The sequence below is a fragment of the Tupaia chinensis genome, unplaced genomic scaffold (assembly GCF_000334495.1).
Source record: "Tupaia chinensis unplaced genomic scaffold, TupChi_1.0 Scaffold000273_1, whole genome shotgun sequence".
Lineage (NCBI taxonomy): Eukaryota > Metazoa > Chordata > Mammalia > Scandentia > Tupaiidae > Tupaia > Tupaia belangeri.
This window is the reverse complement of record NW_006159755.1, coordinates 43,174-66,378: the sequence shown is the minus strand read 5'-3', so window position 1 is coordinate 66,378 and position 23,205 is coordinate 43,174. Positions and strand designations below refer to the sequence as shown.

The window sequence follows — 23,205 nt, the reverse complement described above, 5'->3', positions numbered from 1 at the left end:
TTGAGAAAAGAACACGAGTCCAGCAGCAGTTTGCTTTTATTTATTCTTCCAGTTCTCCTCTTAAGCCTTACTGAAAGGTGTAAGAGCCATCCGTGTCCTAAAGGAATCGAAACCCTATGTCCCAAAACAACTGACCTAGGGCTAAAACTATAGAAGAGAGTAATAATAAAGGACTCCTATGTTAATAGACAAGCTCAAGAATAGCCTGATTTAGAATAATGTGGACTAATCAAGCTAAAAACTTCTGGAGAAAAATGTTCGACTCTGTCAACCTCTGAAAGGAAGTTTCAGAGTCAATTTTCTACTCAATTAAAAGAAAAGAAATCTTATGAAAGCATTAGAACATTAGAGTGGGCTCTGTTGTAAGGTAGCAAACTGATGTTGCTGATGTTTGAGAGAAGCAGCAAAGTTCACTAGTCTGGGATCCTGTAAAATGGGAATCAGGTGAGGCATGGTGATCACGTGGGCTCCCTTATTTATTAACTGACATTATTTAACTTAGTAAAATGCATTCTTTCCTCTTTCTTTTCCTTCCTTCCTTCACTCCTTCCTTCCTTCCTTCCTTCCTTCCTTCCTTCCTTCCTTCTTTCTTTCCTTCCTTCCTTCCTTCCTTCCTCTTTCTTTCTAAGAATGATCTATTTAATTGTACTCATTACTATTATTCTTTCATTTGACTAAAGAGAGACAGAGAGCAAGCCAGAAAGGGAGCATGAGAAAGCAAGCTACCAGGTCCAGGGATTGAACTGTAGTCAGCCATGTGGGAATCCAGTGCCTTAACTACCATGCCACTTGGTGTCCCCAGTAAAATAGGTTCTAAGGCTCTTAACTGACAATCACTTCATGCTTGTGTTGTTAACTGCTCTACTCGAAGACAAAAGAATTTTTATTTACTTGAAGCTAAGATGACTCTTCTAAAGCAGTGTAACCCAGAACACACAATGGCTACACAGAGACCAGGAAGTAAATTGTTAGTAAATTGAAGCTGTAATAATAAGAATCCCACACAGAGGAAATGGCAATGTTGTTTCCTCACACAGGATATAGTTATATATAATGGACAGAGTAGAGTCATACACAGTGGGAAGTTAAATTGGCCGAAGGGCAAGTGATTGAATGTTGTCCTCGAGAATACATGTCACCAGTTTTCAGGTACTTCTTTGGATGTGATGAAGAGTCATATATTTGTACTGACTTTTATGGGCTTTTTTTTTTTTTTTTTTCTCAGCAACCTAATAGTAGAATCTGTTCTAAATCCTTGGTTTCATTTGGGAGAATCATTAGAACTCAACTCTCCCTTTCCTTCTGTCTTCGGACAGGTGTGACCAGCACAGTGACAGAAAAAGGGAGAAAGATATTTCTTTTCTTCAATCTGTCCTCTTTTCTCACCTTGAGGAATAAATATGATGACCAGAAGGCAGAGTCCCTGTAGAAACATGGAAAGGGTCTGGGTTGATCGACGGCCCATGTGATTCAGTGTTAAATTTGCAACATAACTGGCTGGAAGGTTGACTGCCCCAAACAGACAGTGCAATAGGAAAATATTGCTTCCCAGGTGCTGGATGTGGAAAGCCAGTCCATAATAAGTCATTATGATTGAAAATCTGTGGTGAACGAAAGAAGAAAGATACATGTCATAAACTTTAGAGGTTATGTCCTTCAAATGATGATAATATTATCCCAGGAAGCCAGGGGTTACTATTAAAGTATAAAAGCATAGATTGTTTTGTAGAATACTTCTTTGCATAATGGTTTTTAAATTAAGGAAATATTGTATGATGATAGTCTTAATTTGTGTGTGTGTGTGTGAGAGAGAGAGAGAGAGAGAGTTGGGAGGAAGTGCTTTTGTGGAGAGGTCTTCTGGATTTTTAGAACATTTTCTCTATTTGATTTAGGTGTTGGCTTCATATTTGTGTATTTACAAATCTTCATTGAGCAGCGTACATTGTTACTATATATATTTGAAGTATACAGCATGAGGTTTTAATATATTATTCTGTAGTTTATAATATTGTACTTAGGATATTTGCTTAGAGAGTAGATTTTAGAGACTTGCTGTGGAGAGAGGATAACTATGTGAGATGGATATGTTAATTCAAGCAGCATATATTTGAGCACTTAACTATTTGTATATTATTTCAATAAAATGAAAACAAAGGAAGTAACTTAAAATCTGTGCCATAATTCAAATACTTAGTCTCCAGTTGATGATCCTTAGGGTGACATGAAAAAACAAAACAAAACAAAACAAAACAAAACAAAACACTTGTTGGGACCAGGAGGTGGCATGGTGGTTAAGGTGTTGTACTCCCACCTGGCTCACCTCAGTTCGAGTCCTGAATGTGCCTTGAAAATCAGAATGTGGCATGTGTACATGGGTGTCTAAAAGCCCAAGGGAAGAGTGAAAAGAGGGGATTGTAGTGTGGCCTGGAGGGTGATTTCTCACTTTCCCTCTCTCTGCCTCCAGCAAGTGCAGTGCCTTATGGCCAAAAGCTAAAAACAAAAAGAAAAGGTTTTGTTTATAATAGTTACATAATTAATTCCATGTCGGTCTTTCTATAACCCTTTGACAGCCTCCAAATATGCATTATCACTATGACTTTCTCATGTTTTATATCAAAATCTGTGCTAATACATGTTGTACTCTTTGAAATAATAAATAGATTTATGTGTTGCTATTCTATGTTCATGCACCATGTAAAGCCTACCTCACAAAGGCTGTAGAAATCATCCTCATACGTAAGGTGGGTGTGGAGAACAAGTCACACAGAAAATATTTTGTCTGTGCTAAGTCCATCTCTTCCTTCATGGCGGACTTCAGAACCTTAAATAATAGCAATGAAAACAGAAAGTCATCAACTTATTGGAGCAGAGTACACCCAGTTTCCTTACTTGGAAAATTCTCTAAATCGGCAACAAGTGTGTCTCCAAACAGAATTTGCATAGGTCGTTCCTTCAGAAGAGGATCCTCATGGCTCCTGCAAACTAGTCATTTCAGGGTACAGGAGAAATGAAGATTTTCTACAGATAATTCAGCCTCCAGCAAACAAAGCTAGTGTGGCAGGAGAGTTGAGGCCTTCCTTCAGAAGAGGATTCCTCATGACTCCTGCAAACTAGTCATTTCAGGGGATAGGAGAAATGAAGATTTTCTGCAGATAATTCAGCCTCCAGCAAACAAAGCTAGCATGATTGAACTTCAAGAATTCGAAAGAAACACACCATCCATCAGATGACAAGAAATCACCACAGGACCACAAGAAGTATGGGAAAGCAAGAAAATACCTCTCCTCCAAGGGAAAAGAATAACTCCTCTTCACCCACAAGCAGTTCAATGCAAATCATGGAAATGTCTGATAAGGAATTTAGAGCATTCATAATGGCAAAGCTAACTGAGATAGAAGAGAAGAGAGACAATGAACTGCTAAAGAGAAAGGAGAAAGAAGTTGACGAGTTCCAGGAGGTGAGGAAATTCTTGCAAGATCTAAAAGAGGAATTACACGCTTTACAAAAGAGTCAAACGGAACTGTTAGAAATGAAGTTCATAATACAGGAAGTCAAAACCTCCCTTGAAAGTATTAAAAGCAGACTAGATCATACAGAAAATAGAATCTCAGACGGTAGCCATTCCGCCATCCAGCGCCAGACCTTCAGGTCCGCCTAGCTGCAACCCTATGCCCATTAAACACCGGCTTCTCACCCTGCCCCACAGTCCTGGCGGCCTCAGCTCTGCTTGTGGTCTCTTAACTCAAACAACTGTAGGGATCCCATATAAATTGGATCAAAATTAAATGGCTCACTGTAATTCTTTAAGGCTTTATTTTCCCCAGAGGGTGTGTGCATTTTCCAGAAAGAAAGAAAGACTGAGAGGGAAAGTGAGAATAGACCCTCAGGGGTGACGGCCCTGCTACAGTCCCTTCTCCTTTCCCCTCCTGGGATCTTGCGCGCGTACCTGTGCCCAGTGTGATTGTCAAGCTGCTGGGTCTGGGACTTAGACCAGAGCTGGTCGTTGGGAGCTCGGCATCGTAACCACCACGCCAGCTGCACCTCACGCATCTACCTTCACCTGAGAGTGCCTCAAGGTTGGTGCGGGTGCTTGTAAGGAGATGAAGGCCCAAATCTCTGACTTTAATGTGAACTCCCTACAGTTTTTTCTGCCTTGGAAACTGCCAGATTTCCAGACCTCTCCTCACCTCATTCCTTGGTATTTCTTTGATTTAAGTTAAAACTGGTTTTCTTAGTAGTAATGAGTGAACTCACCATTGAAAGTAGTTAGATTATGTATGAAACTGTGTGATCTATACAATGTTCGTGGGAAAGGAATGGAAGACAATTGTAGACACCAGAGATAGTGTGAGAAGAGGGTGGGAAAGGACAGAGGGTCAGAAGGAGGGGTAAAAAATTCTAGGAACTATAAATGGAAAATTTTGGATAATAATATGCATGATTAAGTCGCTATGCAGTATATTCTGGATGGGAAATCACATTTTGTATGCTGTGATGATGCTTAGGGAAAGAATGTAAATTAAGTTACAAAAAAAAGAAAAGTTTCAGAAAAAAAAAATCCATTCGATGACCGCAGTAAGATATATAGCCCCAGCTAGGTGATACTTTATAGGATGCCTAAAGTTAGTGTTCATGGAAATGTATATATCAGCTGTGTTTGCTATGAAAATATTTAGATTAATTAAGATATTTAGTAATTCAATTAAAAATGGGGGGGAACAGTATAGAAAGTAAACATAGATACTAGAGACAGTGTGGGAAAAGAGTAGGAGATGGCTGAGGGTAAGAGATAGGGAATCAAGGATGGGGGGAAAAAAGTAAAACATACAGGAAACAAGAAATGGAAAATCATTTGTTGACAATAACATGTATGTTGATGTGCTTGATTGAGACAATATACAGTGTACTCTGGATGGAAAATCTCATTTTGTATGCTGTAATGATGTACAGTGAATGAATGTAAACAAATACATTTAAATTAAAAAAGTAATAATATCAACGACAAACCGTTCAGTTGTTACAAAATAGTAGGCATTTGGGGAAGCACCAGGTGCCACCTGGGATGGGACTGATGACTTCCCTTTCTATCTAGAGGAAAATATAAACAGTAAAGATACATTAATCGGCTACTTGTAACAGTTTGGATTTCTCCTCTGTTATCTAGTTTTATACAATGAGTAATTATTATAATAAATATATAAACTGAAACCTGTGAAAACAGCTATCAAATAATTGGTAAGTTTCTACTTAAACTTTCTTGTGTGTAAAACAGTTGAATCTGCATTTTTAGCCTTTCAGTTGGGAAATTTAACCCTGACATTCAATGTTATTATCAGTATGTCTGAACTTTGTAAAGCCTAGCCATCACCAAATCACTGACTTGACCATGTCTTCACTTTTAACATCTCCTTCCAAATTTTGTTAAGACTTACTTCTTTAGTCACAGTTCAGTTTTATGATTTTACAAGAAGGCACAGTGAGTGAGTAAAAGTTTTCTATTTCTTCCTAATGAGCTGCTGTTACGTACAATTTTACCTACCTCTACCTGGACCAATGATTAATACCACAGATCTTTTCAGATCATAAGCTCTTATGTCCCACAGTCCTCTGCATGGAAATGACAAATTCTTCTTTCATTGGCTATGTTAAGATTATCTTTGTTTTCAAAATCCAACTTCATTAATTGATGAGAATTTTTGTTGTCTGATTTTTAATCACTTTGCTTTTTTTAGAACTGAGTATCATAGTAAAGAATGTCATTCAAAAACATCTTCCAAAACAAATTGGAACATATTTCCAAAATAACCAGTAGAGCAAATTTCGAATCTTCAGAACATAATGTAATGTTAAAAGTGGTGAATAGGTTCATATTATTGATTTGTTTACTACACCATATACATACTTTTAAAAACCATACTGTACCGTACAAAGATCTACAATGATATATGTAGGTCATAAATTACAATAAATTTTTAAAAAACAATTTATTGATTGATGCAAACATGGTATTAAATGTTAATTAAGGAGTTGAAAGAGGTTTAAGAAAATGATGATCAAGAACATTTGAAACATGATCTAGATGGTTGTAGGTTGGTGATTTATATCAGCATGGAGAACAAATGTAGAGTTATTTGGATTGCGGGTCAAAGTTCCATTTATAAGTGATGAACAAAAAAGACTTGGTCACTGAACTTGGTTCTCAAGTGATGTCTCATTTTAGACAAAAAAAATTTTTTTTGAGAGGTTTTTGCTATAGGGCGCGTGCGCTCGCCACACAGACAGAGAGAGACATAGAGACAGAAAGCGAGAAATCACCCCCCAGTCATGCCGCAATCCCTTCTCCTCCATTCTCCTCTCGGGATCCTGGGCACGCACGCACATGCGCCCGGTGTGAGTTTAAGCCATCGGGTCCGGGACACAAACCGCGGTCGACTACGTGGGTGTCCAGTGACATAGCCATTACGCTAACTGCTGGTTCCCCAAAAGAAAAATTTACTGAGAACCTTTATTTATTTTTTTTTCTTTCAGCTTCTTTGAGGGAAATAATAGTATATTGTGCCTCCCTGAGACAGACCTAGAATTAAATCTAAGACTAAAATCAGAAGAGATCCTGGTGTAGCATGATTTATATCCAGATAAAGTTATGACCTGGAGTTACTTGATTGCTCTGCACTTGCCCGGCATATATTTTGAGGAAGATAATTGAACATCTCTAAACCTCAATTTCCTTTTTAAGGAAAATTCTGAGTTTTATTGACTGGAAGTTTTATTTTATTGCTAAAGTCATATTCTGTATTTTATCATGTTCTAGGTTTCTAGAAGCAAGTGAAGATTAAAGCATAAAGCTTTATCCGAAGCAAAAGCACAACTAAGGTTATACCAGATAACATTAAGTTTCAAGCATACTCAAAAGGCATTTTTAATAGTATGTATTCTCTATAGGGCGCGTGCGCTCGCCACACAGACAGAGAGAGACATAGAGACAGAAAGCGAGAAATCACCCCCCAGTCATGCCGCAATCCCTTCTCCTCCATTCTCCTCTCGGGATCCTGGGCACGCACGCACATGCGCCCGGTGTGAGTTTAAGCCATCGGGTCCGGGACACAAACCGCGGTCGACTACGTGGGTGTCCAGTGACATAGCCATTACGCTAACTGCTGGTTCCCCAAAAGAAAAATTTACTGAGAACCTTTATTTATTTTTTTTTCTTTCAGCTTCTTTGAGGGAAATAATAGTATATTGTGCCTCCCTGAGACAGACCTAGAATTAAATCTAAGACTAAAATCAGAAGAGATCCTGGTGTAGCATGATTTATATCCAGATAAAGTTATGACCTGGAGTTACTTGATTGCTCTGCACTTGCCCGGCATATATTTTGAGGAAGATAATTGAACATCTCTAAACCTCAATTTCCTTTTTAAGGAAAATTCTGAGTTTTATTGACTGGAAGTTTTATTTTATTGCTAAAGTCATATTCTGTATTTTATCATGTTCTAGGTTTCTAGAAGCAAGTGAAGATTAAAGCATAAAGCTTTATCCGAAGCAAAAGCACAACTAAGGTTATACCAGATAACATTAAGTTTCAAGCATACTCAAAAGGCATTTTTAATAGTATGTATTCTAGCAACCATAGCATTGTTACAAAAGCCTTCACAGGCTTACATTCTCAGATACTTTAGCTCTCATATATACAGATTTATGAATCATCTTCGGTGCTCAAAGAGCCAACAGCAGTAACAAATATGATCATACAGAGGAATGTAGTTAAGCTGAAACTTGAAAGAGATCACATGAAAAGAATCTGACTCCTGCCTTAATTCTATAAGCAGTCTGCAATAGCTGCTCCCCTAAGACAAATGATGACAGAAGACAATCACGCATGATTGGTTTCCAGAAGAGCTCTTCCCTAACACAGGCCATAAACCAGAGGCCATTCATTCCTTGAGAATGGATTCCTACTAAGTAACCAGAATCAGCTCAGTCAAAGCCATTATTTGTTCTCTTCACATCCTGTAACTTCAGAATTAAAAGAAGAACATAAAGCTGTACTGTGGGACCAATCTTTGCCATGTACTCATCAGACTCTGACTCCATCAATGCTTCTCCTTTGGAACCCGGGGGCTAGGGGAGGATCCAGTTGAACAGCCATGGAGGAAACAGCAGGGATTTTTGTTTTCTTTTCTTTTTTCTCTTTTTTCTTTTTTCTTTTCTTTTCTTTTCTTTTCTTTTCTTTTCTTTTCTTTTCTTTTCTTTCTCTTCTTTTCCTTTCTTTTTTTTCTTTTTCTTTCCTTTTCTTTTTTCTTCTTTTCTCTTTTCTTTTTTTTGGAAAGGTTTTTGCTATAGGGTGCGTATGCTCACCAGAAAGAGAGAGACAGAGAGACAGAAAGCGAGAAATCACCCCCCAGGGGGGATGGCCATGCCACAATCTCTTCTCCTCCATTCTCCTCTTGGGATCTTGGGCATGCACGCATGCGTGCCTGGCGTAAGTTTAAACCACCAGGTCTGGGACTCAAACCGCAGTCGACTACATGGGAGTCCAGCTACATAGCCATTACGCCAACTGCTGGTCCCTACAGCAGGGATTTTCTTTGCCTGGAAACATAGGCCTTCTTTCCACAGACTGAGTGTGACACTCTTCCCACTGCTCTGGATTTTGCCCACCACTTTCTTGTAGGGTTCATCCAGCACATTCACCCCATTTACTTCAGTGATGATATCCTCATCCTTCAGCTCAGCCAAGGCAGCAGGGCTGCCCTTCTGTACCTCTTCGTTGAATGAGCCTGGCAGACCCCGAATCACACTGAAGTGAAAGCCAGAGCCATTTTCACCTTTAACCAGTCTGCAGATTTTAGGCCCACTTCCTCTGTAGTATCTGGACTTGAGATCTCCAGAGGATCAGGCATAGGAGATGGAACCTTCTTGACAAAACTATGAGGCAGTTCTTTCATAGTAGAGAAATGGAGAAAACGAGTCATTCAATATATGTCATCCATCTTTTTGTCCACCACCAACAGTGAAGTCTGATCGCCACCCTTTTTAATCATTTCTATCACACTGTCATGATCGAGGGCTTCCACAGACTCGCTGTTCACAGCAACTACCAGGTCATTGTTCTTCAAGTCAACCTCTGTGGACTTTCAGAATCTATATCCTTAATGACATGACCTTTCTGTTCTGGGCCTATTTCTTGACCTGTTCTATTTTGTTCTCTCAGAAAATAAAAACATGGCAGTTGGTTCCCTTATTCATCTCCACAATTCTGGACTAACATGGTAACAGTTCTAAACTTGTTTCTTTTTTGAATTATATTTTCTGCTCTCTATGGAGTTTGTCAGTTTCTTTGCCCATCAGTAATAATATCAGTTAGCTCCTTGACTTCTTCACTTTTGAATGACCTCCTCATGCCTGGCATCTTCTAAATTTTCTCTATTCACTTCAGTCAAGTGATCACCATCCAGGACCCTAGCATTCATAGCCATACCTTGAGGTGTTACATCAGTCATGTACACTCTCTTTTTACCTTGGGCAGTTTTCACAGAGGAGCCATAGCTGTTTCCCTCTTTCTCAGAGAGGGGAGAGCTGTGACTGGGTCCAGGTTTCCACTCCTCCATTCTCCACTCCTCCATTCATTACATAGGTCTGCTTCTCATCATTTCAACATAACTCCTGACTTTGGCCCAACTCTTTCAAGTCTACCTGTGTTTTCATGGCTTTCTCATAAGAATCCCAATCTGAAACTAGTAACATCACCGAATTCCCACTCTTTCAGATGAGGTGTGCAACCTGCATGTGCTCTTCCTTATCCACAAAGACACTATTGATCCTAAGCACTCTGTCTCCACCCCGGAAGCCAGCCTTCTCTGCTGGGCTCCCTTTCTTGGACCAGGTAGCCATCAGAATCCTTCCCAACTCGCAGGAAAGAAGCCATAGCTCTGCCCTTCATGTTTGGATAGTTTACATTCTCAAGGATTGAAAGTGGAAACAATCTCTGTATCTGAAGGAAGACAGGCAGATCTATTCATGTGGGAATTCTGTCTGCTGGTAAGTACTCTATGGACTTTGAACAAAGATTGATTTAAAAGCTGATGTATTTATCAGGGATGTGTGATCTGAGTTCAAGTGACCTCTGTCCTGCTTCCTGCCTGCTGGTTGGGCCCTGAGCTGGAAAACCTGAAAGCTCTCCACAAGCCCAAGGCTCTGGCCCACCTGCCCAACTCTGCAGGAGGCTGCTTTCTGTCTGTTCCTTCTAAATCTCAATTTTCTTGTCATTAAAAACAAAAATTACACCCAGGACCCAAATCATGGTCCCAGGAGTTGCTGCTTCCATGACCCTAGTCCTCCCACTCTCAATACAGCTATTGTGCAATGTGCACCTCATCTGGGGCCCAGAGTTGCCAGTCTAGCCACCACTGTCCTTTTGTGACCTTGTGCCTTGACCTGGAGCAGTCTCTGCATGCCTCGTGCACTTCACCCAGGCCGAAGAACATAGCTACTATCATCAACTAGGCTACCTCAACTAGAGGCCTAAATATTAGGTCGTTGGGAAAGTCATGACATTTTTCTGTTCTTCTAAACAAAAATGTGTTATGACTTTCCCAATGACCCAATAAAATGAAGACCATAAAAGAAAATGACAAAAGGTCGATAAAAAGATCTTTTCTTTTCTCTCTTTTCTCTTTTCTTTGCTATTTTTCTTTTTCTTTCTCTTTTTTCTTCTTTCTTTCTTTTTTTGAAGGACTAAAGTCCTTCATGTCACAACTCGGGCCTGAGAACACTGGCCACTTTCCCATGCATTTGGCCCCACCATTGCCACAAGTGGCCCTATACACTTTACTGACAGAGTCCACACACACCACACATCCCCCACCTAGAGTGTGAAGACCTGACCTGGGCACTCCTGCTGTGACAACCAGTGATTCCATCCCCTGGACCAGTGGAATCCTACATGCCTCTGGCATAGAGCCTAAGGACATCAGTCCTTTGGGGGAAAAACAAACAAACAAAAACTTAATTTAGTCAATCTTTTGTTTTATTTTTATTTTGTCTCTATTTTATGTATAACTCCCATGATCTTATTATTTTCTTTCTTCTACTATTTTTGGGTTTAATTTTTTGTTTTTTTCTTTTTTAGTTCTTTGAGATTTGTTAGAGTTTTTGCTCCAACAGTGCATCAAAAAATTATGCACCATGATCAAGTAGTTTTTGTCCTAGAGATACAATGATGGTTCAACACATTCAAATAAATAAAGATGATACATCATAACAACAGAATAAAAGATAAAAATCATATGATTACCTCAAATGATGCAGAAAAAGCATTTTATAAAATATAACATCCTTTTATAATAAAAATGCTCAAAAATTAGATATAGAAGGCACATATCTCGGGATCAGCAGGTGGTGTGGTGGTTAAGGGCACAGGAGTTCCACGGTTCGAGTCCCAGACCTGGTGGCTTGCTTTCTCACTTTACCTCTCCCTCACTCTCTCTGGTCAAATTTAAATAAATAAATAAAGCTAGTAATAAAATAATTCTTAAAAAAAAAAAGAAGGTGCCTATCTCAACTTAATAATGTCCATATGTAACCCAGTTAATATCATTACTGAATTGAGGAAAAGTTGAAAATTTTTTCTCTATGAACTGGAAAAAGGTAAGGATGCCCACTTTCACCACCCTTATTCAACATATACTGGAAGTCTTAGCTAGAGCAATTAGAAAAGAGAAAGAAAGAAGAGATATTCAGTTTGGAAAGAAATAAATTTGTTCCTGTCTGCAGAAGACATGATCTTCTGTACAGAAAAATCTAAACTTGATCAAAAAACTCTTAAAACTTATGAACAAATCAGTGAAGTTGTAAGATATAGACACACAAAAATCAGTAGCATTTCTATACACCATGATGAACAAGCTGAAAAATAAATTTAAAAAGCAATTATATTCATAATAGTACAAAAATCTAGAAATAAATTTAACCAAGTAAATGAAAATTCTACAACAAAAATTGTAACACTGATGAAATAAATAGAAGACAAAAAAAGTCATCTCATATGAATGGATTGAATGGAATAATATTATTAATGCACTACTACCTTCAATAATCTACAGATTCAGTGCAATACCTGTCAAAATACCAATGATATCCCTCATAAATAGAAAAAGCAATCATAGAATTTGTATGGAATCATGAAAGACTCCAGAGAGTCACAACATTCCTGAGAAAGAAGAACAGAGTTGAAGACATCATACTACCTAACTTCAAAATACACTATAAAGGTATAATAACTAAAACAGCTTAGTACTGGAAAAAGTGAACAGACCAGTAGAACGGAATATCAAACCCAGAAATAAACTCATGTATATACAGTGAACCAATTTTTTTTTGAGAGAGAGAGTTTTGCTATAGGGCATGTGTGCTCACCAGAGAGACAGAGAGAAAGACAGACAGAAAGTGAGAAATCACCCCCCAGGGAGGATGGCCATGCCACAGTCTCTTCTCCTATAGTCTCCTTTTGGGATTTGGGGCATGCACACACACGCACCTGGGTGGAGGTTGAAGATGCCAGGTCCAGGACTCAAACCACAGTCGATCATGTGGGAGTCCAATGATGTAACCATTACACCATCTGCTGGTCCCAGTGAATCAATTTTTGACAAAGATCCCAAAACATTCACTGGGGAAATGGCACTCTCTTCAACATACAAGGCTGAGAAAATTGTACATCTATATGCAGAAGAAAGAAATTAGACCCCTATCTCTCATCATATACAAAAATAAAATGAACTTGAATAGGTTAAGGACTAAAACCTAAGACCCCAAGTTATGAAATTATTAGAAGACATAGAGGAAAACTTCAGGACATTGGCCTGGGCAAACATATTTTAAATAAGACTTGCAGAGCATGGGAAACAAAACCAAAATTGATAAATAGAATTTTTTTCACACTTAAAACTTCTACACAGAAACGGAATAATCAACAGAGTAAAGAGACAATCTACAAGGTGGGATAAAATACTTGCAAATTATACATCAAACAAGGGATTAGTAACTAGAATATATAAGGAATTCAACTCATCCGAAACAAAAACCAAAAACCAAACCTAACTATTCTAGCCATGGTAGCACAGCAGTAATGCAATTCTCCACAATACTGAGGCTACATGAGAGTGTCCCAGGTTCACAGTCTGAGGTCTCCTTGTACATGCCCAAAACATGCATGTTTAACCATGATCCAGGATGACTGAGACAGGGGTGTATTGTGGTGTGCGGATGCTAATGGAGGTGTATATCCTTTGCCCTCTTTTTTATCTTTCTCAGTGAAAATAAATAAAAGCAAACTTTTTAAAAAACCCGGCAATCTAGTTAAAGAATAGGAGATCAATCTGAACTGACAATTCTCAAAAGAATACGTATGTACAATTGGCTAGCAAGTGCATGAAAAAATGCTCAATGTCATCATCATTAGGAAAATACAAATAAAAACCACGATGAGGCATCATCTCACTCCAGTTACATTGGCTGTAAAAAACAAAACAAACAAACAAAACAAGTGCCAGTAAGAATATAGAGAAAGGGGGACACTGGTGGACTCTTGGTGAGAATATAAATTATTACAGCCATTATGGCAAACAGTATGGCAATTCCTTAGAAAATTAGAACTGTAACTACTTTACGATCTTGTAGATGCACTGCTGGGTATATAACAAGAAGGGAAATCAGTAGATCAAAAGATATTTGTACTCTCACATTTATGGCAACACTATTTACAATAGCCAAAATATGTAAAAAAAAACCTAAGTGTCTATCAATCAATAAATAATTTTTTAAAATGTGGTATATACAAAATGGAATATTTTTCAGCCATTTAAAAAGATGAAACCCTGACACTTGTGGAAACATAGATGAACTTGGAGGAAATTATGCCATGTGAAATAATCCACATACTTAACAACAAATAGTACATGTTCTCACTCATTAGTGGAAGCTGAAAGATTTTATTACACAAAAGTAGAGAGAGGAATGATGGACATTCAGTGGTGGAGGTAGGAAGAATTTGGTTAACAGAAGTGAGAGTATATCAGTGGAATGAATTCTAGTGTACTACAGCACAGCAGAGTAACTGTAATTGATTACAATTCTCTTTATATTTCAAAATATCAATAGAAAGATGAGATTAGCTAAAACGTTCACAACACAAAGTAATGATACATATTTGAGAAGACACATGTGTTTATTGCACTGACTTAATTATTATACATGGTATTCATGTATTGAAAAGATTACATAATACTTTTTAAACACATACAATTATTATATGTCAATTAAAAGTTATAATTAATGGGGCCAGCAGATAGCATAATGGTTATGTCACTGGACTCCCACATTGTCGACTGTAGTTTGAGTTCTGGACCTGGCAGCTTAAAACTCATGCCAGAACCCAGGTCAGAATCCATCCAGGCAGGTCCATCTCTGCTGTCCTGTACCTTCTGGGTCCAGCTTCACAGCTCTGAAGCTCCCCCAGCTAGGTTACCCTCCCCTCCCCACCCCCCAACAGAGCCCAGTGCTAGTCAGGTAGGAAAAGATCTGCATCTCCCTCTTACTCTTTTCTGTCCCTTCCAACTTTTTTTCTCTTTTTTTTTTTTAAAGAAAAATATCCAGCTTTTCTTTCCCCTTCTTTGTGCTTTTAAGTTCCTAATTTCTCTCCCTTTCTCTCACTTTTTCTTCCCAGCTCTCCTTTTTTTCTTTCTATTTCCTCACTTTTTCTTCCCATTTCTGTTTCCTACTCTCTTTTTCTTTTTCCTTATTTTCCTTTTTTTTTTTTAACCTTACCCACTGCCTAAAGAAGACGAGGTGCATAGTAACTAAACATCCCAATATTGGGAGTTTTAGAGAATTCTTTGCCCCTCACTGTACTGGTTGTTAAAAGAGGGAAACTCTCCATAAATCCAATGTCAACACTCCTCCTGTGATCCCCACACTAGAGGACACAGTAGAAGGGAGAAAATAGCACCAAATTATTTCTGTTAGGGAAACACACGAGCTCACACTTACAGAATCCTTCTTGAACATATTAGCCAAAAGTGAATACATTACCCATGGCTAAAAACCAGAAATGAGCCTCAAGAATGAGATAATCAAATAATATATCACCCACAAGGTACCACTCTAAATTGTCTCCAAGTAGGGAAAAGTTGGAGGATATTACTGAAATGACAGAAAAAGAATTTAGAATATTCATGATAACGAAATTCAATAAGATGTAAGAGAAAAGAGACATTGAGCTCCAAGAGATGAGAAAGTCCTTCCACGACATGAAAAAAGAATTGGACACCATACAAAAGAATCAAATGGAACTGTTAGATATGAAGGCTGTAATACAGGAAATGAAAACTTCCCTTGAAAGTATTAAAAGCAGGTTAGGGATCAGTAGTTGCTGTAATGGCTATGTTGATGGACTCCCATGTAGTCGACCATGGTTCAAGTCCTGGACCTGGCACATGGGTGTGCGTGCCCAAAATCCCGAGAGGCGATTTCTCACTTTCTGTCTCTCTCTGTCTTTCTGACAAGCGCATGTGCCATGTAGCAAAAGAAAAAAAAAAAAAAAAAACAGGTTAGACCCATCAGAAGATAGAATCTCAGTAGAAGACAAAACCAATGACCTAGAAAAAATTATAAAAAATACTGGGGCCAGCAGGTGGTGTGGTGGTTGAGGGCGCTGGACTCCCACATGGCCAACCACGGTTCGAGTACTGGGCCTGGAGGCTTGCTTTCTCTCTCTCTCACTCTGTCCCTCCTTGGTCAAATTAAAATAAATAAAGTTAAATAAAATAATTCTATAAAAAAAGATACCGAAGATATGATACGAGAAATACTAGATACCATGAAATGTCCAAACATCTGAATAATTGGTATACTAGAAGGTGAAGAAACTAATAAAGACATTGATAATCTATTCCATGAAATTCTGTAAGAAAATTTTTCCAAGTCTAGAGAGGCATTCAAACATCGAGAGTCAATAAGTACGAAGAACCCCAAGTAGAATGAATCCAAGAAAATCCTCTTAATCCACTCCACGGCACATCATAGTTAGATTGTTCAAAACCACAAAGACAAGATACTAAGGTTGGCAAGAGAGAAGTGACAAATCACTTACACAGGCTATCCTATCAGGCTACACAGGACCTGTCATCAGATACAATACAAGCAAGGAAGGAATGGGAAAATATATTCAAAGTGTTAAATGAAAAACAATTTCAACCAAGAATACTATACCCAGCAAGATTACCCTTCATATGGGAAAAGAAGATAAAAAAAGTTCTCAGATAAACAAAACCTGAAAGAATTTATCAACATCAGACCAGCTCTTCATGAAATTCTGAAAGGAGTACTGTACCAAGAAAACTAAAGACAGACAGATAGCAATTAGAGAACAAAAACAACAGAGCATATGGCCAACTTAATGATAAGGACAAGTCTGGAAATATCAATAATGTTGAATGTTAATATATTAAATCCTTCAATCAAGAGGCACAGACTGGTGGAATGGATTAAAAATCAGGAACCTTCCATCTGCTGCCTACAAGAAACCTATCTCATGGATAAAGATATACATAGACTAAAAGTGAAGGGATGGAAAAAGACATTCCATTCAAATGGAAACCAAAAAAGAGCAAAATTCGCTATACTGATTTTGGACAAAATAGGCTTTAAGACAAAAACTGTAAGAAGAGGGGAAGAAGGGAATTATATAGCGGTAAAAAGATTAATTCACTGAGAAGATATAATGCTTATAAATATCTATGCACCAAACTCAGGAGCACCCAAATATGTAAAAGAAAGACTGCTAGATCTGAAAGGAGAAAAAGACAGTAACACAATAATTGTCAGAGATCTCAACACCCCATTATCTCCTTTAGACAGGTCAATGAGACAAAAAATAAGCAAAGAAATTCTGGACCTAAATGACTCTATAAGTCAGATGGATTTGATAGCTATCTATAGAACTTTCCACCCAAAAAACACAAACTATACATTTTCCTCCCCCACATGGTACTTTCTCAAAGATTGACCACATGATAGGTCACCAAACCAGCCTTTACAGATTCAAAGGCATAGAAATTATATCCAGTGTCTTCTCGACCATGATGGAATTAAACTTGATATTAATCTCAGGAAAAAAACCCTCAAAAATAAACAAATATATGGAAACTAAATAACCTACTTCTGAATGACTTCATGACTACTGAAGAGATCAAGACAGAAATCAAAAGACTCATGGAAACAAATGATAATGAGTACACAAGTACATAATTTATGGGACACTGCAAAAGCAGTCAGAAGAGGGAAGTTCATACCAATTAGTGTACACAAGAAAAAGATGGAAAGGTGACAAAAGGAAAACCTAACATCTTGCCTCAGGGAATTGGAAAAGCAACAACAAAAAATCCAAAAAATACCAGGAGAAAAGAAATAATAAAGATTTGAGCAGAAATAAATGAAATAGAAAATAAGTGAACTATGCAGAAAATAAATGAAAGCAAAAGCTGGTTCAAAAGATAAACAAGATTGGTACACCATTAGCTAGACAAATTAAGAAGAGAGAAAAGAACCGATACATCAAATTCACAAAGAATCAGGCAACATTACAACATACGTAATACAAATACAGAACATCATTAGAGGAAATTGATAAGTGATAATGATAAGGGCTGGCAGGGATGTGGTGAAAGAGGAACACTCCTACATTGTTAGTGGGAATGTAAATTGGTCCAGCCTGTGGAGAACAATATGGAGGTTCCTCAAAGATCTTCAAATAGAACTACCATAGCTTAAAATCATCTGTGGTAGAATTATTCACAACATGGAAATAGATCATAACTACAAATCTGGGATCTATGGCTTTCTTTTTTCCTCCTATATTAGGTGTTGAAAGATTTACCAACAAACTACTAGTGTTGCCCTTTACAGTCATAGAGACAGCTCTTAACTACAAATAATCATATTCCTGTCTGTGTAAACCTAGCTAGTTCTACCTTAATTTATGAGACCCATTTCAGATTCAACTACCTCCAAGATACATTCAGTGCCTGCATCCCTGTAATCTAGATTAAGTCTTCCCCCTTGGTATGCACATTCCACCCTTACCGGAGTTCACAAAGGCTTTTTAAACCCATTTACTTGTTTGGGGTAGATGACCTTTTTGAAGAAAGAAACACTGTCATCAAGTAGTTATGAAACAAATTTGAAAGAGAGAGAGGAAGAAAAGAGAAAAAAATAGGGAAAAGGAGTTTGAGGAGCTGAAAGAGGTGGAATGTATTTAGAAGATGAAAGATCATATTCCAGAGCCAATGTAAGAATCAAACATATTAATACTAAGAGCTTTGGAAAGATGTTCATGAATGAGATCAGAGATAGAGAAATTTGACTTTAAAAACATTTTTTTAAGAGAGATTTTTGCTATAGTGCATGTGTGCTTGCTTGAGAGACAGAGAGAAAGGGAAAAATTCACCCCGCAGTGGGGATGGCCACACTGCAATTTCTTCTCCTCCATTCTCCTCTTGGGATTTTGGGCACATACACACACACACACACACACACACACACACGCCCAGTGTGAGTTTAAATCACTGAGTCCAGGACTCAAACTATGGTCAACTATGTGGGACTCTGGGGACATAACCATTATAGCATCTGCTGGTCCTGAGAAACTTTACTTTTTATTATTTATTTATTTATTTATTTATGGTGCTTCCTTACTTTTTAAAAAAAATTTATTATTTTATTTCAAGGTTTTTTTTAATACATTCAATCATGCTATTTAGCTTGCGAAGTGAATATTCCAACATGTGTACATTTCTCCCCAGTCCAGTTGATAATACTATAAAGTTATCTTCAACAGATAATACCTCATTTCTTTGTCCCATTAATGCTAAGCCTTTCTATTTTTCTCCTTAATATCCTTCCTCAGACTACTCCTTCACCCACCCTCTTCTCACACTGTCTCTGGTATTCACAACCATTTACTGTGCTTCGGTATCCTTTAGTCATTCAGTTTCAAATTACAATTATTGGAACCAGCAGATGACATAGTAGTTAAGGTGCCTGGACTCTCACCTGGCCAACTGTAGTTCAAATCCAGAACCAGTGGCTTGATATCCTTACTTTTTAAAAAAATTTTATTATTTTATTTAAAGTTTTTTTTATACATTCAATCATGCTATTTAGCTTGCGAAGTGAATATTCCAACATGTGTACATTTCTCCCCAGTCCAGTTGATAATAATATAAAGTTATCTTCAACAGAAAGTACCTCATTTCTTTGTCCCATTAATGCTAAGCCTTTCTATTTTTCTCCTTAATATCCTTCCTCAGACTACTCCTTCACCCACCCTCTTCTCACACTGTCTCTGGTATTCACAACCATTTACTGTGCTTCGGTATCCTTTAGTCATTCAGTTTCGAATTACAATTATTGGAACCAGCAGATGACATGGTAGTTAAGGTGCCTGAACTCTTACATGGCCAATTGTAGTTCAAATCCAGAACCAGTGGCTTGATAATCAATCTGGGGCACATGTGCACATGTGCCCAAAATCCCTGGTGGAGAATGGAGGAAAAGGGATTGTGGCATGGCCATCTCCTTTGTGGGGCAATTTCTCATTTTCCCTCTCACTGTCTCTCTGTCTCTCTCTGGCTAGTATGGTAAGGCAAAAATTCTTTTTTAAAAATAACAATTATTTATGTAAATAATTCAGAAAAAGTTCTTCATGTAGTATAGTTGGGGAAACGCTGAAATCTGGTGAATGTAATGGAAAACCTGCTGAGGATTCAGTAGAGAAATTTGTGCTAATCTTGAAGTTACCTCATTACTCAGTACCTCCATCTTTGACTTTCTAAGGATGAAGTTTCAATGGGACACTTTTCTGATACTTTGATTGGGTAAAGTACCTCAGAATTAAGTTGCTTCCAAGGAAATATGTGGCAAATATAACCAACTGGGTTACTCTGGATCAGGATTTCTGTGAGTCTATTCTATCCTGTGTCTGAAACATTAAGGAGGATAAAGATTAAGGCTTAAAAATGTTGGATAAATCCCAATAGAGTTGGGAATGGAAACCTAGCAGAGAAGAGGTGAGGAGAGAGTAGAAGAGTTTTGAATTTACAGAGCTTAGAGCAGAGGAAGTTAGAAAGGGCAATAATTGCAACAAAAAGAAAAACCAACAGAATGGAATGAGAAGAGGAGAAAGATTTATTATAAGATGAAGTTATTGCTCTAAGGCTGGAAAATTATATCTTCCATTGGATGATTAGAACAAAACCTATCTAGAAAGTGTACCAAAAAAAGAAGTTGCCTGAGCCATAATGGAGGTTGAGTGAGGGGGAACTTTCTAATTCTTGGGTTTCCATAAGAAAGGACTTTCAAAATTTAATACTACTTCCCTCTTTGCATGACCTGAGTTGTTTATGGAGAACTAAAGAATTCGGTAAATGTGAGAGAACATAACATACATGTTCTAATGTCCAGAATGTTTTTAGAAAGAGACTGCATCCTGATCTCTTGGGGCCACCTCCTGCATTAAACAGACAAGCTCTGCACCTGTGGGGAAACCTGAATGATAAGTTCAATGCTGAGATGATGCCATTCTTTTATGGCTGAATAGTATTCCACTGTGCATGTATACCACATTTTCTTTATCCATTCATTCATTGATGGGTACTTAAGTTGGCTCCATATCTTGGCTCTTGTGAATAGTGCTACAATAAATGGGAGTGTAGATATCTCTTTAGATATATACCCTGTATTGGGATTGCTGGATCAAATGGTAGTTCTATTTTAACTATTTTGAGGATTTTCTATACTTTTTTTTTTATAATGACTGTATCAATTTACACTCCATCAATGTGTAATGTGTAAGGATTCTCTTTTCTCCACATCGTAGCCAACACTTGTTATTTCTTGTCTTTTAGACAAGACTAGCCATTTTAACAGGTGTGAGATGGCATATCATTATGGTTTTGGAGAAGTTTTTTTTTGGTTTTGGTTTTTTTTTTTTTTTTTTTTTTTTTTTTTCTTATAGGTCGCGGGGGTTTGCACAAAAGGAACGTGTGCTTGCCAAACAGAGAGACAGAGACAGAAAGCGAGAAGTCACCTCCAAGGGGGATGGCCATGCTGCAATCCCTCCTCCTCCATTCTCCTCTCAGGATTTTGGGCACGCATGCACACGCACCTGGCGTGAGTTTAAGCCACTGGGTCCGGGACTCGAGCCATGGTCGACTACATGGGAATCCAGCGACATAGCCATTGCGCTAACTGCTGGTCCCTCATTATGGTTTTGATCTGCCTTTCCCTGGTCATTAGTGATGCTGAGCATTTTTTTTTTTTTTAATATACCTCTTGTATGTCTTCTTTTGAGAAATATGTATTCAGGTCTTCTGCTCATTTTTAAAATAGGGGTATTTTTTTTCTTGCTATTGAGTTGTTTGAATTCCTAATACATTTTGGATATTATGTTATTATAAGATGTATAGTTTTGTAAATATTTTCTTCCATTTTGTAGGTTCAGCCCCCCCCCCAAAAAAAATGAATGAAATTTTGTCATTTGCATTAGCATGAACCTGGAAGACATTATGTCAAGTGAAATAAAGCCAAGCACAGAAAGACAAATACCATATGATCTCATTCATTTGAAATCTAAACGATGTTGATCTCATAAAGGTACAGGACAGAACAGCAATTATCATAGGCTTAGGTGGTCAGGATGGGGAGGTGTAGAGATAAGGTCAAGGGAGATATAATTACAGTTATACAGAAAGAATATTTTTAAAAGTATGTTCAGAATAGGCAAATACGTAGAGACAGGAAGTATATACATGATTAGCTGAAGGGATAAGAAAGTACAGTTTGTGAGGGTCATGATGAAAATGTTCCAAAATTTATTGTGGTAATGTGAACAACTCTGTGAACATAATAAAACATTATTGGAGGGACTAGCAGATGGCATAATGATTATGTTGTTGGAATCTCACCTATTCAACCGATTTGAGTCTCAGACTGGGTGGCTCAAAACTCACACTGGGTGTGGGAACCAGCAGTTAGCGTAATGGCTATGTCGCTGGACTCCCACGTAGTCGACCGCGGTTCGCGTCTCGGACCCGGTGGCTTAAATCTCACGCCGGGCGCGTGTGCGTGCGTGCCCAAGATCCCGAGAGGAGAATGGAGGAGAAGGGATTGCGGCATGACCATCCCCCCTGGGGGGTGATTTCTCGCTTTCTGTCTCTATGTCTCTGTCTGTCTGGCGAGCGCATGCGCCCTATAGCGAAAAAACCTCTCCGAAAAAAAAACAAAAACAAAAAACTTCACACTGGGTGTGTGTGTGTGTGTGAGCGTGCCCAGATCCCAAGAGGAGAATGGAGGACTGGGGTGGGGGGACTTTCTTGCTTTCTATCTCTCTCTGTCTCTCTGGTGAGCGCACCTGCCCTATAGCAAAAATCTCTCTCTCAAAAATAAAAAAAAAATCCATGGAATATATACTTTAAATGGGTGAATTGTATAATATATGAATTTAATCTCAATAAAGCTGTCAAAAAAAAATGCTTACAGGAAAGGAAAAAGAAAAAAACCTCTGGAATGAAGTATTAACCAACCCATTGATACTAAGTATTTAAAGTCATGTTCTCGGGGCTGACAGGTGACATGGTAGTTAAGGTGCTGGACTCCCACATGGCCCACCATGGTGTGAGTACTGGATCTGGCAATTTCCTTTCTTACTTTCCCTTTTTTTCTCTTTCTCTGGTCAAATTAAAATAATAATAATAACAAATAAAGTTAAATAATCATAAAAATAAAGTAATGCTCTCTATTCCAGTTTTCATAATAATTAAACATTAAAAATTGATTTCTATCTTTCTGAGCATCTCATCTATCCCCTTGGCTACATATGATTTGGAAAAAGAAGATGTGTGTTATTTACTGAGCTCTAAGACCCCAAAACTGGAGTAATTAATGAATTGATATTGATACAAACTGGAGTGGCTTTAAGTAAGAAAGATTGCCTGCCAGAGTACAACCTGTCTAAATGTTAGACATTACTACTTTTAAACTAATATTCGATCATTGCTTGAGATAATTAAGGCCATTTATCTCTTTAAGGAGTACTATCTATTATTTTTTTAATTTTTGCTACAGGGTGCGTGTGTGCGGCAGAGAGAT

The 23,205-nt window shown here is 38.0% G+C and overlaps 1 protein-coding gene and 1 pseudogene across 3 annotated transcripts in view; both read right to left on the bottom strand.

Annotated features, from left to right (window-relative positions):
- LOC102481115 (solute carrier family 22 member 9) overlaps positions 1–23,205 on the bottom strand; it is a 46,175-nt gene that overhangs the window by 3,020 nt on the left and 19,950 nt on the right. For all 3 annotated transcript variants that reach the window (XM_027772385.1, XM_006149789.3, XM_027772386.1), the window contains 2 exons: positions 2,706–2,821; positions 1,387–1,601 (listed from right to left, as the gene is read on the bottom strand). In XM_027772385.1, the coding sequence (XP_027628186.1) occupies positions 1,387–1,601; positions 2,706–2,821 (331 nt within the window). The remainder of the gene's footprint in view (positions 1–1,386; positions 1,602–2,705; positions 2,822–23,205) is intronic.
- Positions 8,532–10,544, bottom strand: LOC102501947 (Na(+)/H(+) exchange regulatory cofactor NHE-RF3 pseudogene; annotated as a pseudogene).